Here is a 21824-nt window from a genome sequence, read left to right as displayed (position 1 = left end):
TACAAACAACATAAAAAATACTGCACTTCCCTGTCTGTCCCTTTGGAGGGGGGGGGGGGGGGGGGGGGGGGGGGGAGTATTATACTGTGCACAAGACACTAGCTGAAATGTCTTTTTTTTTCCTGGTGTGCTTGCGACTCCTCAACGTGAGCAGCATGGCAACAGTGATATTTGATTGAAAGGGGGGGTTGGGGGGCAGGGGCATTTTCCAACATGAAAACTAACATAGGGAGAATGTGCAGCAGACATCATATGTGGGAAAGTGATATGGTAAGTGAACCCTTGATGATTGAACTGAAAAACTGAACGATGTGACACTTTACAATTATACTAAGCAGTACTTACAAATCAAGCACAGCATCAAGTCCTTCCGTAAACACGTCATTCTCAACAGAGTCAAAAACAGTGACTCAAGGTCTTCTTATTCCGTATCACTAACATTCTGTAATGTTAGCCCCCCCCCCCCTCGCATGTATGTTTTTATTGTATAATATTAACAATAAGAGTATCTCACTACTCAAAACGGTACATTTGCTGGGGAGATGGTTTTGAACTCACTACCTCCAGATTATAAGTCGGCAGTTCTAACCACCGCACCTTTCTTATTGCATTTGCACCTTTTGTGAAAGTGTTTATTTGATATTTGGCCATCAGCCTTCACACATTATACAGTTCATGTCTACATTTTGTCATTTATTGCTAAAACATGAAAAACATTTCTATTTGAATGATGTGTTTACATAGATTGTTGTAGACACAGAACACACATCAAATTATTTTCCCTTACAATTCTGGGTAGCTCACTCCCAGATAATCAATCAAGGTAGGAACTGGGAGAACTTCTTGCCCATTCTGAGGCGGTGGGGGGATGGTATAGCAGGCTATTTGCTGCTTGGGTTTATCGACACATTTAGAAGACAAACGATGGTAATTCTAGTGTTAACAAGATTTGTGAGCAGCTGTTCATGATACATGTCGCAGTATACAAAATGCAGCTTTATATGATCCATGGCTAGAATTTCCATGTAGAATTATGGGAATTGTGCCTATTACTTTAAAATCCTGTAATGTTTAATGTAATGAAGTGGGAAAGTTCCACTGCTGTTTATCCCATTGTGGAAATAGTGACCAGTCATAGTATAGAGAAAGTATAGGAATCATGAAAAAATTCAACCTCAAGATTTTGATGAATCCTGACATTTTAGACCTTCCTGAGTCCGAAAATACCATTTTTCAAATTATGCCTGTCTGTGTGTAAACACGATAACAGGTAACATCTGCTTTATATCAAAAATAAGGAATTCTATCAACTTTTGGGCCACTTTTGGCAACAAGAATGATACTTTAACTGAATACGTTTGCGAATTTTCAAGTAAACTATGGTTATACAGTGGTACCTTGAAATACGAGTGCCCCAACATACGAGTTTTTTGAGATATGAGTCATCACTAGGTCGATTTTTTGCCTTGAGTTACAAGCCAAAATTCGAGATAAGAGCCATCAAAGAGCTTGTCGCCGCACATTCCGAGGAACTGATGACGGAGGAGTTGACGGAACTACAGACGCAGCAACATACGGAGGTTCTGCAGGAGATTGGTATTGCAGAGGAGCCAGAGGTGGAGGAGGTTATCTCTTCAAGTGAGATAAAGGAAGTGTTGGCAATGTGGGAAAAAGTTTCGGACTTTATTGAAAAGAAACACCCTGAAAAAGTTGCAACTGGTCGTGCAGCGACGCTATTTAATGACACTTGCCTAACTCATTTTAGAAACATTCTAAAGTGGAGGAAGAAACAAAGCTCCTTGGACAGGTTTCTATTGAAACGCCCTGTGAATGAAAGTGACGAAAGCATGGCAAAAAGGAAAAAAACTAGCGAAGAAGAAAATTAAGTTAAGCAAAAGTGAAGTGAAAGAAAAAATAATACAATACGATAATCGGCTCCGCCAACATCTGTTTATTTCTTTAGATTCTCTTTTATGTATTAGGTTTCATTTTGTTTTTATACAATATTTGTTCATTATAAATACATTTTTCTTATGTTGAAAACATTCAACAAAAATTGGGTTATTTTTTGGGGAAAATTGATTTGAGATACGAGCATTTTGACTTATGAGCTCGGTCACGGAATGAATTAAACTCGTATATCAAGGTACCACTGTAATTACAGATAGATGATTCAAATTTTGTATATATATATATATATATATATATATATATATATATATATATATATATATATATATATATATAAAGCAAACAGATATGAAATTTGAGAAAAATTACTCAACCGGAAATAGTATTTTATTTAAACAACCATCTGAAATTTTTGTATCATGGAAATATAAATGTGTACACAATATTAAAAAAGTATTCAAAATAACGCATATTCTTTCAATAACTATTATTAATTTTATTTTAATTTATACATCATCAGTTTAACAGTAACATGTAAACATTGAACATGCCATATAAATATAAAGATGTAATGGGAACAATAAGCTGCTATGTCCCTGTCATATTCCTGGTAATACATTTAATGTTATGATTTTTTTTTTATTTCCACCATCATAATCATAAAAATCATAATTAAAGGTAACTAAATGCAGTTTTACCTATAGCAATTTATAATGCTAACACTTTTTCTATGTTTTTAGGTGACTGTAACTCTTTTTACTTTGCATTTAATCTAGGTAATGCATATGTAATCATGAAAAAATTCCACCACTGTTTTTGACCTCTGTAAGTTTGAAACTATAAATTTAATATAAAGTTTGATTATAGAGATAAATGATTGTGTATCAATATTATCAATTAGTTATTATGAAAAACAAACATATGGAAGCAACTGGAAGTGGTTCTGATGACCTTTCCCTCTATCTCAGTATACAAGAAAGTCAAGGGGAGCACACTCCCGATTTTTATTTATTGTGCCACTGATTTGAATGAAGGAGTTAGAAATGGTGGTGAATTTAATTGCTTTTATTACATCACACATAGCCCTGATAAAGGAGGGGAGGCTTTAAATGTATCCTTTGATTGAACTCTGCAAGACTATGGCTGCGTGTGAAACCATCCATTGCCTATCCCAACTGCACTTGGTATAAGACCCTTTGATATGGGGTACTATGCTCACACACAACCAAACTAATTTATACAGGGTTTATTTTTGAATTATCAGATAATTTAACCTGCATGTATTTGGGATATGGGAGGAAGATAGGAATATCCAAAGCAAACAACACACAGGCAGTGGCAGCTTTAGGAAGGCACTGTAGAAAATAAAAATCAAGTTTTAAACTGAATGGCTATCTTTGTGTGTGTGTCTACTCTACAATGGTGATGAAATGAGCTGTTCTGTATGTTCATTCCAAACTAAAATGTATTTAGTTTATTCTTCAACTCTTCCACATTAATGATACATTCAAGTGGTTCAGCTTTAGCCACATTACATAATAATGGGTTAATCTTCAATTGAAAAGTTTGATTTCACAAAGGTAGTCTTAAAGTTGTGATAAATGTGAAATAGAGGAAAGGTCTGGAAAATTAAAAGGAGTTTACAATATTTTAATCTTTCATTATTTTCAGTTGTGTACTCTAGGTCTTCTCTATATACTGATGTAAGCATAAATCTCACAACAGCAAGTGTTGCCTGTCTGATAAAGAGATTTTCTGACAGTAATGATTTGAGAAGTATGTTGTTAGAAAAGTAGCTTGAAAGAGTTTGTGTAAACGAAAATATTTTGAATGATGTTGCTATTCATACTTTCATGTGGCACTGATACAAAAATGTTGGAATTTGTATTTTTTGGTATTGATTTTAAGTAAAATTTATTTTTTGGTTACTAAACAAAAAATGGCAGTGAATAAATTTAATAATAATAGAAAGCGCTATTCACACAGGGAGGAACCGGGAAGCGAACCCACAATCTTCCACAGTCTCCTTACTACAAAGCAGCAGCACTACCACTGCGCCACCTGTGAGGACTGAATATATACACATGAGATAACTAAGGTAGTCCATGATGATCATTCTTTATAAACAATATTCTGAAATCCCTTCAAATCTTATAACATACTGCCATTTGTTGTTATTTCAGGAAAAATCCCACCACCATAAATAACATTTAGGCCATGTGATCAGTCAATGTTATGAATAAAGCCAATACCAACATTTTGATATTATGTGCAGTAGTTTTTAACTAAAAAAAAACTTCCTTTAATGTATAAACTGTGTTGCAAGATGAGGAATAGGATTGGCCAAAAGTATATACTTTAAAGTACATTTATCAGTCCTCTTTCTTCTCTAAGTATGTTAAAATAAAATCACATACTTTCTGTTTGATTTAAATGAATGGATATAAATTCATATGTCTTCATATTTAGTTTTTGAATTTTTCAAATTTTAATATGTCAGGAGCAATCCTAGTACATCAGGAAGCAATGAGTATAATAAGTCCTAATTGAAAGATATGTTATTGAACTTTCTGCATCGCTACTAGCGAAAGAGAGCAGTTACATTGCCAACCTATACTGGTACATGTATATATTTAATTTCTATATTAGGTTTTAAAATTGTAGTGTCTTTCTTTAAAAATATGTGGCCTATGTGATTAAAATTTTTAAATGTACTATTGGATAGTCAGTTTTACCATATGCTGTACTGGAATTTAAACTTCTTATGTAAACAAAGTGAATAAACATTAAGATCTTGCCTTATAAGGACCTAGGATTCTAAACCTTCAATAAGTTAGGCTGTATTAGAAATTAGTCTTAATTAATGACATATGTTATCTATCCACATTAATGATTTGCAGTAAGGAAACTTCTTACAAACCTTTTACATTTTAAATTCATCAATCTCATCGCTTTATAGAGTAATCCGTGTTGAAGTAATTTACACTATATTACTAGTGTCTGCTGTGTGTTTTCCTTACTTGTCATTGTGCATACTATATGTTATCATAGGGAACATGCAAGACATTAAGTGTCAATGCAGGAAACACTCACATAACCACAACCAACAAGGAGACAATGAACCTAACAACTCTTCACAATTTCCCACTAAAGTGGTATTGTCAAAAGAGGTGTACTCTAAAATGAGAAATTCATCCAATTGCAACACAGAAGCATTCCAAATAGAAATGAAACTGTGGTTCTAATTCCGTGAGGCAAAAATGTTACCAGTTGTGATGCTTATTTTACAAGTTTGAGTTCCTTAGTGTTTCATAATCCAGTTTTTATTAAAAAAAGGGGGGGGGGGGGGGGGTCCAAATATGTTCAATCAAATGTTTAATGAAAGGTATTCACCATTACATTTCATGCAATGAAGATATTAATTTTTACCCTTAATTATGATTAACGTCAACTGCTACAAGGATAGCCCTCAATCTCTACAGAGCTGAACTGGACTAAGTAAGATTAATAATGCTGGGATGGATGGAATAATGGATGAAATACATTTTTGGATGTATCCATATCGTCAATGTAGTAATTTATGTATTGTATAAAATTACAGTAATTTTCAGTAAAATACATCCATGTATTCATCTGTTCATTTTCTGAAACCATTTTTTCCCCTTGCAGGGGGAAGCAGAATTCAACATAGGATGGGATACCAGTCCATTGCAGGGAATGTTCTTGCAGACCTCTACACTCATTAATATTGGGACAATTAAGTAAATTAGCTAACATTGACATCTTTGAGATGTGGGAAGAAACCAGAGTACCGGGGGAAACCCACAAGGACTTAAGGTGAACTTGCAAAATTAACACATAGAGTGACAAGGATCACAAAAAACAAAGTTGTTAGTTCAGTCTTTTCTCCCAGCTAACTAAGTTACACTGACCCACTCACATATCCATCTGTTGTTCTACTTATTATTACAAAAATATATATGTAAACAATAATTATGTATATTGATCTTGTCCTGGGTTAGGTCTCTGCCAGGTATACAAAAATAATAAGTCTAGATGGGGCACCATCACTTTGTAATGCTTATTCATGCAAGAGTCACACAGACTCATACCAACTCATTTAGATTTACCACTTAACCTAATGTGCACTTGTTGTGGATGTGCAAGGATTACCTTGAGAAAAATCATTAAAACATGGGTTTCTGATTAATGAATGGGCATTAAATCAAGCCAAAGTCTCTGAAGCTGTAAGGCATCAGCACCAACCACCGTGCCACTCTGTTAAGCTAAACTTGCTAAAATGAAAATGACCACTCATATACATACACTGTATATATAGTTCTGAAAATGTTCATAGAAAAACAGTAGATATATAGTTGCTTGACTGATAACTCACAGACCTGGGTAGTAATCTAATCATTATTCTTGGTTTCTGTAACACCAAAACATTATGGATTGCTTAGATTTAAAATTGCATGTTCATTCCCCTTTTTTGACTGTTAAAAGTGTGGTGATGTGAAAAGTGCAATGACTCCTCCAAGGACACATGTTTGTTATGGTGACCATTTTGATCATCCCATTCATTTTTCAAAGGGGATGTAAAATTTTCCAAACCCATGGAATTAATTTAGTAGTAGCAAGGTTAAAGGGGGACATTTATTAAACATAAGAAAACTGTGTTAAAGCTGAAATACAGTTAAAAATGCAGCACTTTAGAAAAACAATAAATACAATAATGGTATTCCCAGTCACATTGTTAAATTACAAAAACACTTCTAACCGTGCTACTAACCTGTTCAATTAGCCCTATGTGCACAGACTAAACATATGATGATATGTTTTTGCCACTCTTCTGTTGTGAAAATATGGGATCAGTTTATTTTGAGGAAAAGACTGAAGAGAAGATTATGAAGTTCATTTGCTTCTTTTGTGCACTTATTCCAATGCAGGTGGTCTCCTTTCATCACTTATCCTAGCAACAGTCCATGAGAGTATGACTAAGGAAAGGTATATTTTCGGTGGTGAGTTTGCAGTCTGGACTCATTTGTTTGGAGAACAACCAGTGAATAACTGAAACACACCTAGACATAGGAAGAACAAAGACACAAATAAAGCAAACAGTAACTTTAGTTAATGGCACAACTTGTTTAAAGGGCAGGGGAGAAAAACACTAATTTGTCACTCTCTTTCAATATTTAATTTAACCCAGATTTTTGTTCTAGGAAGAATGTTCTTAAAAGCAGATCTATGCTCACAATTTCATTAAACCTCCATTTATGTGTAAATGAAGTTGTAAATCCATAAATGCAGTAAGTACTTCTTTCTGTGTTTAAGTACAACTGCTTTGATCAGAGAACTTTAACTATCATTTGAACTCTTTTAGGTACCTTTGGCAATGTTATTTCATTCTTGCATCATGTGAACCATTTCACATGCATTGACCCATTCAGATTGGCTATTTATTGCACTCTACAGTAAAAGTTTTACCCCGCTGCTTACTCTTTTACTAGTTAAAATGTTGCCATTTGCTCTAAGTATTCTGAAGTGGTTATTTATTTACAGCTTTAACTAAAAAAAAATTATTAGTATGCTGACATTGAGTCTTACCTATAACAATGTGCATTCATTAATATTATTGATTAATTGTCTTGATTACCTATGTATTGATTCATAAATGTTAAAAATGATATTTAAATCATCTCAGAATGTTAAATAAAACTATATATATATCTAAAATCATGTCTATCAAATGAAAATGCCATTAACAAACACTTGAACAAGAACTCGGCATATGCAGACTTAAAAAGAAGAACATCCAAATAATAACCCACTGAACCCCAGCTTTTAAATCCACCCCTCTTGCACCCACCAGCAAATCTGCTATATATTGCCTTTAATTCCTGTATATTTAATCATTTTCCTTTGATGATGATACTTGGTAGGTTATCGAAAGCTTCAGCAATAAAAGTCTTTTAAGATATGTGATTTGTTTTCTCCCTTTGTGGATTTCTACCTATAAATATATATGTATATACCTGTTTCTGGAAACCCGTTGTGGGGAACAGCCCGGACACAGACAGGCAGACATCATTTTGTCACCCAACACACGTTTATTATACAATCACTATTTACAGGAGTGCCACACAATCCACAGACTTCCCCAAAGTCCAGGCCAATACCACGATGCCTCACTCTTCAGGCCGCCTCCTGTCTCTCCTTCCAAGTTCTCGTCCTCTTCCACCTGACTCCAGCCTCGAAAGAAGGGAGGCGGCCCCTTTTATCACTACCCGGATGTGCTCCAGGTGTGCACCGGCCACCCCGCGGGCACGCCCCAGTGTGGCGGAAGTGCCGGCTGTCCTCCCGGAAGCACTCCGGGTGTTCCCTCTCTTCTTCTCCCCAGTACTTCCTGGTGTGGCGGAAGCACTGGGGTCCAGGGTCCTTCAGGCAGGGGGACGGCCCCTGGCGGTGACCACGGGCCCCTACAGGGTTGGGCTTCCAAGCCCTGTACCCGTGGCCCCCAATACAACCAGGGCGGATGCCCCCTCGCGGTCTGGAGGAGGAATGAGCCCTCCTCCTGTCTTCCTGGGCGTGCTGGCCGGGTATAAGCCCCGGCCGGGTGCCACACTGTCTATTAGAACCTAACTATCAAACACTAAATTGCAAACTGTTCAATTAGTTTATTCTGTATTTTATAGTAGAAAAATTATATAGATGTTAATTAACAGTTCAAAGAGAATAATTGTGCATATTAACACCTAGCTATGTTTCACACTGTTATAGAGGGTGCTGTTTATTCCATTTAGATAAAAACTAGTTTTACTTTAAAGTAAAACACTCATGTAGCAGCTCGTTGATTCTCTTATCTCCTCCATGCTCAACTGCAGAACTTTTCATTTCTTAATTTTAGTTGACTCAGATTTTTTACTTAATCTGCTTTCAACCTGGCCAGGTACTTTCACATTACACAGAGTTACAACCAAATCTGAAAAAGTGAACTTTAACCTAATGCCTAATTATGGACAGTGCCAATAAAGTCATGTTTCATAACCGTTTCACTATAAAGATTGCTTATGACTAAAATCAGATTAACATTTGCACATTTTTGTGGACCCTGTTAACTTTGTGTTTGTACTGTATGTATTGTCGGATTTTCATCTTATAAGTGAACGTTAAGGAAGATGCAAGGGTCTGGATCAACTGAGTAGACAAGAAAATCAGTGCTATATAAAATAAGAGGGGCTGCTCTGCTTATTTCTTGCATCTTCTCTAATCTCAGATGTGCTATGCAATGTAGAGGAAGTACATGTAATTTTAATAGCACCAGATTAATCATAATTGTTCTTACAGAGCTAATGATGGAACAATTAGCCACAATAGTGCTTAAGCAAGACATCTGATCTCAGGACCTGAAAAATGCCACACCACAGTCCTGCATATGTAACATTACTGGCATGGCTCTTGTTATCTCTATTATAAATGCATCTATACATAGATGCTTCAACATGAAATGGAAAATGTTCGAAAGCTGATGCTTGTCAAATGTCTTGCTTTCACAGTTAACATCTGTTATATCAGAAATGTGTGTTTAATGGAGGGGTGTCAGAAACCTAAATGGGTTCTCTGTTCTGTAATATCCCTTTACTCTTAAAATGTCATCTAACAAAAAAAGTGTTAAAGCCACCAAGTCTATGTACCCTTTTGGTGGCTATTACTCCAGAAAATAAAATAAATGAAATTACAAAATACATTAACAAATTTACAGTAAATGTTAATCTCTTTTGACAAAAGTTTTTGTTAACATGCAACAAATTGCGATGAAACTTTATCTTTTGCAAAAAAATTATTCTCATGTCTACCACAGCATGTCTCTGCAAAAAACAATGAAAAGACTTAGTTGATGTAAAGAGGGTATCACTGTATCACCTATACTAAACAAACATAGATCTTTGAGTGCATAAAATTATCAACAACAACGTTTATTTATATAGCACATTTGCATGCAAATGATGTAGCTCAAAGTGCTTTACAGGATGAAGAAAGAAAAAAGAAAAAATTTAAAAATAAAATTAGGCAATACTAATTAACATAGAATAAAAGTAAGGTCCAGGTCCAATGGCCAGGAAGGACAGAAAAAACAAACAAAAAAAAAAGCAAACAAAATCTGCAGGGATTCCAGGCCATGACACTGCCCATAAGGCATTCTACCTAACATAAATTATCTCAATTAGTCCTCATGGTTTTCAGGCTCCACGTGGAAGAATTATCCAGGGTACAGCAACAACATACTCCATGTATTGTCTTGAACATACAGTAGAAACGATATAGTCCTCCTTACAGACACAATCTACCTAGGCATGACACAGTCCCCAGCCATAAGTATTGGCCACCAATCACCGTCCCTCATATATAATCTAATGAATTCTTTATAGCTGAAACTGTAAAGAATATTTTTTCATATTGGAAGGGGAGGGTAACAAGTTTATAGATAAGTAAGCATGTAACCTTATTCTCTTCAGTCATTCAGTGTCTTTTTAATAGGCCCACTTCTGTGGAATAATATTTGCATACCATTTTTTAAAAGAGTGGTCTGTCAAAGGATTTTGTTAGCAACAGAATTTCTCAGGTCATGGTTATGTTTATACCTTTTTAAATTTTATGTGTTTTCAGAAGCAACAGAGGAAGTATCCTTAGATAGCCCAGAGAGAGAACCTATTCTATCAGATGAACCTTCTCCTGCCATCACCCCTGTGACACCAACTGCTCTTGTGACACCAAGAATTGATCCTGTTATGTTTGAGAGGTGCAAAGAAGAGGTAATAAACATTTTATGAGTCCATATTTTTATTAGCATCAGAGCAAGTTACAAAAGGCATTTTAGGTTAATTGGCAATCAATGAGCACTTGTGTGTGTGTGTGAGTAAATGTTTCTTGCGATAGACTAGGGTTGCATGGTATAGTGAAAAAGTACAGAAAAACACATACAGTAATCCCTCACTTATCGCGGGAGATAGGTTCCAAGGCCGACCGCGATAACTGAATTTCCGCGAAGTAGGGACACTATATTTATTTAATTATTTAACGTGTATTTGGACGTTTTTAAACCCTCCCTGTATTGTTTACAACCCACCATTTACTCTATTAAAAACAGGGACAACTGCTAAGCAATATGAAATCGGTAGATAAGTTTACACTTACTGTATAGCGAAGTACACGTAGCAGCTTGTAGGCGGTCATGACGTCGTCGACCTTGTTGCAAAGATTCCTAAAGCAGATTCCATCCAGACTACTGCCTTATCATGTCCACTTGCAACTCGTTTTGCACCCTGGTTAAAGGACACTGCGGCCGTAGATCTTATATGCTTTTCCTCCTTTTTAAATAAAAAGAATCGATGTCCTGCAGCGGTGTAGCAGTTCCCTTCCTTCAACATATCCAAAACTTTTACCTTTTCTGCAATCATTTGCATCTTCTGTTGGTGCTTGGACACGGCCCCTGAAGCATTAGCACGCTAATGATGAATGAGTGAGATGAGACTTCCTGGTTAATGCAACACTCCGTCGCTGAGCCAATCAGCAGCACACAGGAACTTAACTGCGTGCTCTGATTGGGTAGCTTCTCAGCCATCCGCCAATAGCATCTCTTGTATGAAATCAACTGGGCAAACCAACTGAGGAAGTAAGTAAAAAGACCCATTGTCCGCAGAAACCCGCGAAGCAGCGAAAAATCCGCGTTATGAATTTAGATATGCTTACATATAAAATTCGCGAAGTCGTGAATCCGCGAAAAGTGAACCGTGAAGTAGCGAGGGATTACTGTATTTTAAAATGGTGCAGTACCAGCAATTTGATACTTTTGGTACACAAAGTAAATGGTAGATGTAAAAGACCTTGACTCTTTGTTCTTCTGGTCACTAACACGCTTGACATTTCATTGGGCCGCATACCCATTCCCCTTCAGTTGCTGAGTACTCCATAAGGCCCCTTTCCCACCCCTGTTCTTTGTTACGCTGGAGACTCCACGTGGTACCTACCACCTACTTCGACGCACTTGAAAATTCAAAGGGAAACCGCAGAGTGTGGCAAGGCAGGGAGGCCTGTGTTTATGCGGTGTAACAAGGAAGCATGAGATTGTGCATTGGGTAGGTTGGATTGACACAGGTGGGGGGTATATGTTATTTGTTTCAGTACAGGTACTAAGCTGCAAAGCTAGTATAAATACCACATTCAGAATTGGTAATGGAATAAATTAATGGATAAACGGTCATTAAATACTGTTTCTCAGTTTCAGTATTATGACAGTCTGAAAAAAGTGTCTGGTACTGAGTTATGTCAACTTTTGATCTAGGAAAAGAGTACAGTGTTTAGCAAGCTTTTAAACCATAACAACACAGAGAGGCCATTCAAAATCTACAGGGATGGACAGCAAACAGGTGTGGGATTTAATCACAAGACACTAGTGTTGTGACTCACCATTTTACACTGCCAATATAGTGATATGAACATGAAAGATTTCAGTGTACAACATGGATGTCCCCATATATGACAGTGGGTTGGGACCGCAGGTTAAATCTTTCACATACATACACACATAAGTTAATGAGTCTCATACTCAGATTTATACCGCAAATCTCAGCACTATTTCATGAACGCACAACTCTATCCATAGGCTTGTTTATAAACCAAGCTCATTTGGATCCAGCAAAGCACAAACTTACCATTGTATTGGAACACTTCTCAATATATACTCTAAACAACTGTACTCATAAGCTGCAGATGTGTGAATGAGTGCCCAAGTCATCAATATACCTTTTGCTGATACTGATTCAAAAATAGAGGTAGACTACAGCAAGGAGGTATTATACAACAGTGGATACTACATTGATCTCAACTGCAGTCCTTTAGCATAACAGAGAGAAAAGGCAGCCAAATTCTCCATGCTTTTCTGCTCAAACAATACATCTGTCCCTGCTACATCTGTAACCAGTGAGTGAAGGGAATACTCTCATAGTGGAGAGGTCTCAGCTTCATGCAGAATGTTGACATTCTCAGTTTTCTTAAAAGGAAATACAGTTATGACTTGGTTATCAATGTTCGCACTAATGATGTTGCGCTGTAACAATGGAGCTTCTATTAAGATACATTAAATAAAAAAGAATAGCATCAAAACTCCACTGTAAGCATTACAGTATTAATATTGTTATTAATGTATTATTATTATTGCATTATTTCAATAATTATAGTAGTGCTGCTGCCTCACAGTAAGGAGACCTGGGTTCGCTTCCCAGGTCCTCCCTGCGTGGGGTTTGCATGTTCTCCCCATGTCTGCATGGGTTTCCTCCGGGTGCTCCGGTTTCCTCCCACAGTCCAAAGACATGCAGGTTAGGTGTCTTGGCGAACATAAATTGTCCCTAGTGTGTGTGTGTGTGTGTGTGTGTCCTGCGGTGGGCTGGTGCCCTGCCCGAGATTTGTTTCCTGCCTTGCACCCTGTTTTGGCTGGGATTGGCTACAGCAGGCCCCCGTGACCCTGTAGTTAGGATATAGCGGGTTGGATAATGGATGGATGGATGGATTATTAATTTATTTGATGTATGTATTGTGCTAATGTTAGGTTAAGTTAGGTTAGCTCAAGGTGGGTTATGTCAAGTCAACTGTATAGCTGATGTGTCATTGTGGCAGAGGCACGTCCCTGTGTGCTGTTGGCATGAGGCAGGTTTTCAGTGTGTGCTGCGCACGGAATGCAACAATGCAGATGCTACATTATATTCAAAGTCAACATGCTTGCTTAACAACAAAATCAACTAATGATTCTCTGGTTGGAACCATATGCCATCATTAAGCAAATCATAACTGTACAATAAGTTCTTTACATGTCTAGCTAGGAACCACAGCTAATTGATCATTAAGTTATTCAAGCAGGAAATAAAAGTAAACTGTAGTCATTGGAGCAATATTCAAAATACTCAGAAAACAAAAAAATACGTTTAAATATGGATGGTTTTGCGGTGCAGTAACTTTGCATTATAGTTACAGTATATATGGTCATTATTTTCATGTGTACAGAGTACAGTGAAATTTTTACTTGCGTGTGCTAATTAACATGCAACATGTATTATAATACTGCCGTGCAAATATTTCATGCTAATATTGTAGTACTCAATATTGATTAAGATGAAGATGGGGCAATCACACGTGTTCTGTGTCGCAGGTGGCTGGGGGGGGGCGACCCGGCTGGGATGCCCAGGAGGACCAGAAGAGGGCTTACGTCTTCCCCAGACCACGTGGGGGCGACCGCCCTGGTGGCTATGGGGACCACGGGTACAGAGCTTTGAAGCTCAATCTTGTAGGGGCCCGTGGTTACCGCTAGAGGGCACCCCAATGCCTTTGGAGCCCTGGACCTCAGCACTTCTGCCACATCCGGAAGTGCTGGGGGGAAGAGAAGCGGGGACACCCGGAGTGCTTCCGGGTGCGCAGCCGGCACTTCCGCCACACTTGGGAGTGCCGGTGGAAGATTGTCGGGAGGCACCTGGAGCACATCCGGGTGATTATAAAAGGGGCCGCCTCCCTCCGTTCATGGGCTTGAGTCGGGAGTGGAGAAGGGTGGAGCTCGGGACAGTTGTATGTTTTTGACACAGCGCAAGCTACTGAAGTACGCTTACAAAATAAAGCAAACTCTGTATGCAGCGAAAATTTACTTCTCCAGCTAGATTCCATGCTCAGAACCATCAACCCCTTCACTAAATCATACAAACACATGCATGAAATCACTCAGTCCAATCCAACAGCATCTGTACGAATGGTTTTCAAGGAAACCCCTAGGCAGGATTTATGACGATATAATGCCCCAACGTCACACCGATGTTGCATTGATTTTTGTCGGAGAAGACGGCGAACCGCCCGCCGAAAGGGACATTTGCATCTATCCCATAGGCTACTCCTGTAAACAGATTTCCACGCTCAATATGAATTGCGATCCTGTGGTTTACCCACTTTTATTCCCTTACGGAGACATTGGCTGGCAGAAAGATTTACAACATGTTCCCGATAAAAGAAATGCCAAGCGAATAAGGCTTACTCAATGCCAATTTTACGTGTACAGATTAGCAATGAGGAATACATTTAGTATTTTGCACTTCGGCAGCAAACTATTCCAACAGTACGTCGTAGATGCGTTTGTTAAAACAGAGGGCACGCGTCTCAACTATCTCAGATTATATCAACAAGATCTGCGCGTGGAACAATACAAAGGACTTTCAGACGCACTGCAAGCAAACGCTGAAAATAACAACGTACGTGTAGGCAAAATGATCATATTACCGTCCACATTTCCAGGAAGTCCAAGATACATGCAACAAAACTATCAGGATGCCATAGCCATAGTATGTAAATTCGGAAAGCCTCATTTATTTATCACTTTCACATGTAATTCTGCTTGGCTGGAAATTCTACATGCACATTGCGTCTTTCAAGAAGAATTTATTTCTTCTTGATTTCTGAATTCCTTTCTCACCGTTTTCCGTTCCTATTCTTACACTGCCATATGCTACGGCGGGCGTCGGCTAGTGTATAATAAATGTGTTGTGGGTGACTTGAATGTGTCCGCCTGTCTGTGTCCGGGCCGGCTTCCACAGCTGTCACACATGTAAACTGAGCTCTGCATTTCATAAACCCCATGATTGTTCATGATACACCTTTCAAGCTTGGGAAAGTTCAAGAATACAGGTGGAAACTTTCAGATTTTAGGATAAATAGTATAAGAGTTCTTCAGATAATTTCAGGTAGAGGCAGATGAACTAGGGTTAGAATAGGTGTTCTTGCCTAGTTACATGTTGGTATCTGTTATTTTCTGAGGCATTTTCTATGGTGCTACTTCTTGGAGTATGATGTTTTATTATTACACATTCTTAGGCTTAACTGTCATTGGGCATGTGCTTTCCATCTCAGTGTTAATTACAATGTTTTAGATTACTTTATTTTATTTTAATACAAAAAAAAATTACAAAATAATACATTAAAACTTGAGTACTTGATTTTGATGTACTTTATTAATCCCTGAGGGGAAATTGTCTTTTGTCAAGACCTTTGGAGTTCAGCGCGCAGGGTCAGCCATTGTACAGTGCCATTGGAGAAATTTTTGAATTTAATTTGCAATGTTTTGATAAATGGATGTCTAATAGCAGTTAACACTAAACATCCATCCATCCATCCATTTTCCAACCCACTGAATCTGAACACAGGGTCACGGGGGTCTGCTGGAGCCAATCCCAGCCAACACAGGGCACAAGGCAGGAACCAATCCCGGGCAGGGTGCCAACCCACCGCAGGACACACACAAACACACCCACACACCAAGCACACACTAGGGCCAATTTAGAATCGCCAGTCCACCTAACCTGCATGTCTTTGGATTGTGGGAGGAAACCAGAGTGCCCGGAAGAAACCCACGCAGACACGGGGAGAACATGCAAACTCCACGCGGGGAGGACCCGGGAAGTGAACCCGGGTCTCCTAACTGCGAGGCAGCAGCGCTACCAAAACATACAGTACATTTATTTTAAGAAGATTTCATATTATGGGAATACAGTAAAGCCTAAATCGTTATGTGAATTGTTTCGTGGGAAAAGTGTATTATCACATACCTACCGACTATACATATATATATACTATAAAATATGCTCGTGTTGGAGGTATGTAGATAGGCTTTGCATATTTTTTAGCTGATAAAGGCTTTTTGCGACTTTCTAAATACTTTGTTGACACGGTTGTAAAATCTTTATATACAGTATAATACACTACCGTAGCTGTCCATTTGTCTGTCCAGGATTTTAAATTACCTGTAGCTCACAAACCGTTTGAACTATTGACCAGACATTTGGTACCCATATACTGCATGAACTCTACTGTCCACTTTTCGGCGGTGCGCAGCAGGGCGGCCATGCAGCACATACATACGAGCACCGTTCTCATCCCTACCACCTTTGTCGTCACTTCCCCTACCTCTTTATATCTTAAATCATTCTTGAGGCAGATTGAAGATTTAAGTGCCAGTATAAGTGAAAAATTAATTAATTGATTGATTGTTTGATGAAATGATTGATTAATTAATTATCATTTTTGTATTTGGCAGTGCCAATAATTAATGAGGCAATTGGTATATTTCTAACTTTATTTAACTTAACTTTCCCTGTAGATAGGATTTTTCTGTCTGTTAGACTCATATTGAAGTAACTGAACCACATTTGTTTTAAGAAACAGAATGCTACAATTTATTGATAAAATAAGGATGAAAGAAAAAAAGGTTTTGCTTTTATAATAACACGAAGGACAAAACACATAAGACACAGATGAGGCTGCTTTTAGTTTATTTAAAGGTTTTCTGGAGTTTCTTGATTTTATTGGCTTTTTCACTTAATGTTTTCTCTTTTGTAACTTTATTGTGACTTGTTTATTTATTTTTTGATTATACATTATTAATCCCTCAGAGGAAATTGTATTTTTGCATGTTTTTCTGTAAAGGACAAACCTGGTTAAGAGTGAGCAGTAAAATCATGATTTTGCAACACAAAACTGCAATGTTTCCAATTTAAGAAAATATTTGTAAAGGCAAAGTTATTCCTAAAATTGTACATGGTATCAATTAAACGACTGAAAGAAATGCTTTGGCTGGCTATCTACTAGCTATAGAGTTCTAATTTGTCTTGTCACATAAAGCTGTTTTTGATAACAAGCCTTTAAGTAGTTTTCTGATACTGTGGGGACTTTTGTTGTCATGTGGTGGAATGTAGTCGTTGAGTTTGCCACATGTCCATTGTTCATGGTGTTGTATTGTCTTTCTCATCTGGTTTTGGGTGTAGAGAGCTTGATGTGTTTTTCTGCAAATTCATTGGGAAACATGTGACCCCTTCTAGTAATAAAAATATGTCTTCCCAGTAGCTTAGGTGTAATTTGCCTTCTGCAGAAAAAAAAAACACACTGACATGGGCAATGTGACAAATCCAAACAGACAATGTCCAAACTTAGAGTCAAACTTGGGTCTGTGGCACTGTAAGGCAGTAGTGCCAGTGCCATACATTGTCCTATGAAAATTAAGCAAAAAATATATTTACAAATGCCTTGTTAATTTCCTACACTACTTAATGTGAGAAGCAAAAGATGCAAAAATACTGTATGTCTCTGAAATGAGGAGAGAGTCAAACCTCTGCAAACATACAAATCAGAGAGTGATGAACTGTACTCTGAAGCAGCAGCAGCAGTGTAATATTTGAAAATTGTCTTATATGTTCATACTAGGGGGCTCCGCCCCCTGCTCGCTTCGCTCGCCAACCCCTGGTGTTGGGAATGACAAAGAGCGTGATGTATGAATGAGATATAGAATAGTGTGATGGTGTAGATGATGCAAATAGAAAGCAAAACAATAAAGTGTGTGGCACAGTGTAAAGGTTTATTTGAAAATTTCTTTATACACGCCGTTTAAGTGTAAAAGGTAATTTCAGCTCAGAACTTGTAAGGTCATTTAAGATGGTTATTGTTGTGATCAGAGTCAAGTTTGTCAGAGCTTAGAAAGAGTTGTGTCTCTCCAGGAAGTAATGGAATGACTTGAGTATTAATGTTTTCCACATTAATATTTTTTGGACATAATATAGTGCGTTGTGTTAAAAAGGGGCATTTGGTCTAATGAGATTGCTGTTCCAAATGTCTCTGTAACTAAGTCGTCGCAGATAAAGGCTTGAGGAATTGTAATAATATGTGGCTGAAGTCCATCTGTATTGGTGAGTGTACCATCTCTCAGTTGTAATAAGCAATTGTTATGATCTGGTTCTGGACATCGTATCTTTTTTACTAACTGTATCTTTTGAAAGCAATGCCAATTGTCTGCGTATTTTAAGGTGCACTGAACAATAGCTGAGTGCATGGCATCTGGAAGAATAGCTAATCACTGTCTAAAATCTCCTCCTCATAAAAGTACCTTTCCTCCAAATCGAATATTATTATTCATAAACGTTTGTAGAAGTTTATGAATGGTGTTGAGTAATTGACTTCATGCCATTGAACATTCATCAATAAACAACATTTTTTTCAAGATGGATGTCACGTGCAGTGCCACCGTTAATGTTCATAGTGGATACCGATTTGTAGGATCTAATGTAGTTGATAAAGATTTCACTTTCAGGTACATCGTCAGTTCTAAGCTTCTGTAGATATTCAGTATATGAATGTAAAGAAGGCAGTCTAATTTGACCCTTTTGACAACAACGTGTAAATGTATTACTTGTATTGCCAGTTGTTTCTTCAGGGAAGTGAACTGAATGACAATGATTGCAAATGACATTCATTAATCCGAATGAATTTTCCTGGTGTATGTTTTCCTTGTGCCGTTTGAGAGGCGCGTTGTTGCATGTGTAGTATTTGGGACGTGTTGTTTTGGAGCTGTAATCGATTTGCCCGTGCTGTGTGAGAAGCCCGTTGTAGCCTTCGCTGCCATTAACGTATGTCTGAGACGGGAGGTGTTTCGTTTTGAATCCGTGCCTGTTGCGATGCAGCACTTTGATTGATAGATTGCGTCATGTGGATCTAGGATGTAGATTTGTGCATATTTGCGTTGTTGATTTGTTTCAGGGTGCACTGTTCCAATGCGATGCAGTATTTGTGCACATATGCGAAAGCAGTATGGGCCATTGCCTTTTGGTGGCCTGATATTTACTCCGGGTATATGCAAAAGCAAATGAACTATTGTAGGATCTAATGCAGTTCATAAAGTTTTTACTTTTAGGTACATCGTTAGTTAGAAGCTTTAGTTGAGCTTTGCGTTTTTGGAGTCGAGACATTTTTTCTTTTAGAAATATGGATAAGTAATAAGGAGTATTGCACTCACTGTTAATATGGAGCCTTTTCTGCGGTTGAACGGTTAATAGTGCCTTATTGTAATGAGATCCACCTATGCCGCATAGCCGTCTATTTTGTTGTTTCTTTCGTGTTCGTGTGTTTGTTCCTGTTATCATTTCCTTTTCGTTTTTGTACCCGTGACCGTGTATTCATGACTTGTTTCTTTCTCAGCATGCGAAATATGGATAAGTAATAAGGAGGATCGCACTCACTGTTAATATGTTTCCTTTTCTGCAGTTGAACGGTTAATAGTGCTTTATTGTAAGGAGATCCACCAATGCTGACACCTATGCTGTCTAGTGTGAAGGTGTTGATGTTCACTTTAGAATATGTGGCTTTGGGTGTCACTTCTTATGGATGTGTGTGTGTGTTTGTTTGTGTGTGTGTGTGTGGGGGGGGGGGGGGGGGGTTGAGGATTGTTGTCGTGCGAGCGTCTTCTTTCTTTTTGTGTTCCTGTGTCTTGTTGAGTCCCCCTCTTTGTGTGTGTCCCGTCCCTTGCTTGTAGGGTCTGTGGGGTGGTTTTGTGTTCTTTTTTTTGTGTTCCATGGGCTTGTTGAATCCCCCTCTGGGTGTGTGTCCCGTCCGGTGCCTGTAGGGGGTGGGGGTGCCTTGCTGTTGTGCGCGAGCCTCTTTTTTTTTTTTTTTTTTTTTTTTTTGTTTTTTGGGTCTAGTTTCGTGTGCAATGTGTTTCGTGCTTTGCTTGCGTTTGAATACTTTTTTATGTGCCTTTTCCTTTTTTCGGTGCTCTTTGCGCCTCATTTCTCCATTTTTTCCTGTGCTCACTCCATTTTTCTGTGGTCTTGTCCGCCTCTCGCGGCCCCTCATCCGCCTCTCTCGCCCTCTTTTGTCCGCCTTTCTCGGCTCCTCAGCCGACTCTCGCGGACTCTTTTTGCGCCTGCGCAGTACGTCTTTTTGCAGCTACGGCCCATTGCCGGATGTGCCTGCGTCCATCATCCGGTTTAGCATTCTCGGTTAGTAATATGGATAATGCTAATTATATGATAAAAGTTAAAATGCTTTTGCATTATTAGAAAAAATACATTTTCTTAAATTTATACATTTTATTACTTAGTTCTTTGTTGCTTACACAGTTTAGACTTCATATTTCTAGCCATAATTGATGTATTGAAGATTATACATTATTTAAAATGAATACATTTATATTTCTTTATTATATATATTTTAGAAGCTTGGCACCATGACAAAACAAATGAATACAGTAATCAGTTTGTCAACACAGCTACAGGATTCAGTAATCAATACTTAGCCAATAGTTTCCCTTCAACCTCCAATCCATCAAGCATCTCAGTTGTAGTTGCAGAATGCTTGGAAGAGGAAGTCTTTTTTGTCAAAACAGAAACTTTTTATAATAAAGTTTAATTTTTTAAAAGATTCAGGTTTGGCATGGTACTGTATATTTTACAGGGGGCAAGCTAACAATGGGCGGTAGAAGGATAAGGCAATTAAAGAATAATAGCCAGTTTAACTTCTTAAGATGAATAGCTGTTAAAGGCACAGGAAAGCCTTTTAAAGTTGAAATAAAAAGTAAAATGTAATCAAATAAACAATGCAATTATACATCCATTCTTTTGTTTGCTTCTCTATCTTTAAGGTGGACTAGATGACTCACCATGACTTCTGGTTGAAGAGCAGGAATCTCATAGTATTTGATTGTGTCAAATTTTGCATTAGGAATTGCAGGGGGTGATTGATTATAAGCTTTCTTCATGACATCTCACCATGGTATCAAATCTTGGATTTTGCCATGAGAGCACTGCCTCATTGTAGTAGCCAGCCAACATGGAGTACACCAGATTAACCTGTAATCATGGGCCATCTTTTTCTTTTTCCAGTCTAAGTATAGACCCCTCTGTTGCATTTATACAGTCCTAAACAGTCACTTTCCTTCTTTTCCTTGTAGTCACCATTGTGTTTCACTGTCTGTGAGCCAGGTGTCCTCTGAACTACTAGCTGAGCATTCACTGACTATTGATAACTTTCAAATCGCTATGAGAAAGTCAAACCAGCTTGAATTT

At 37.9% G+C, this 21824-nt stretch overlaps 1 protein-coding gene across 2 annotated transcripts in view; it reads left to right on the top strand.

Moving 5' to 3' along the window:
* Positions 1 to 21824, top strand: part of snx2 (sorting nexin 2) — a 125430-nt gene that overhangs the window by 44302 nt on the left and 59304 nt on the right. For both annotated transcript variants that reach the window (XM_051929976.1, XM_028805250.2), the window contains exon 3: positions 10579 to 10724. In XM_051929976.1, the coding sequence (XP_051785936.1) occupies positions 10579 to 10724 (146 nt within the window). The remainder of the gene's footprint in view (positions 1 to 10578; positions 10725 to 21824) is intronic.

Source organism: Erpetoichthys calabaricus, chromosome 7, assembly GCF_900747795.2.
Source record: "Erpetoichthys calabaricus chromosome 7, fErpCal1.3, whole genome shotgun sequence".
NCBI classification, from domain to species: domain Eukaryota; kingdom Metazoa; phylum Chordata; class Cladistia; order Polypteriformes; family Polypteridae; genus Erpetoichthys; species Erpetoichthys calabaricus.
Note: the sequence above shows the minus strand (reverse complement) of the source record. Positions and strands in the feature narration are given on the sequence as shown.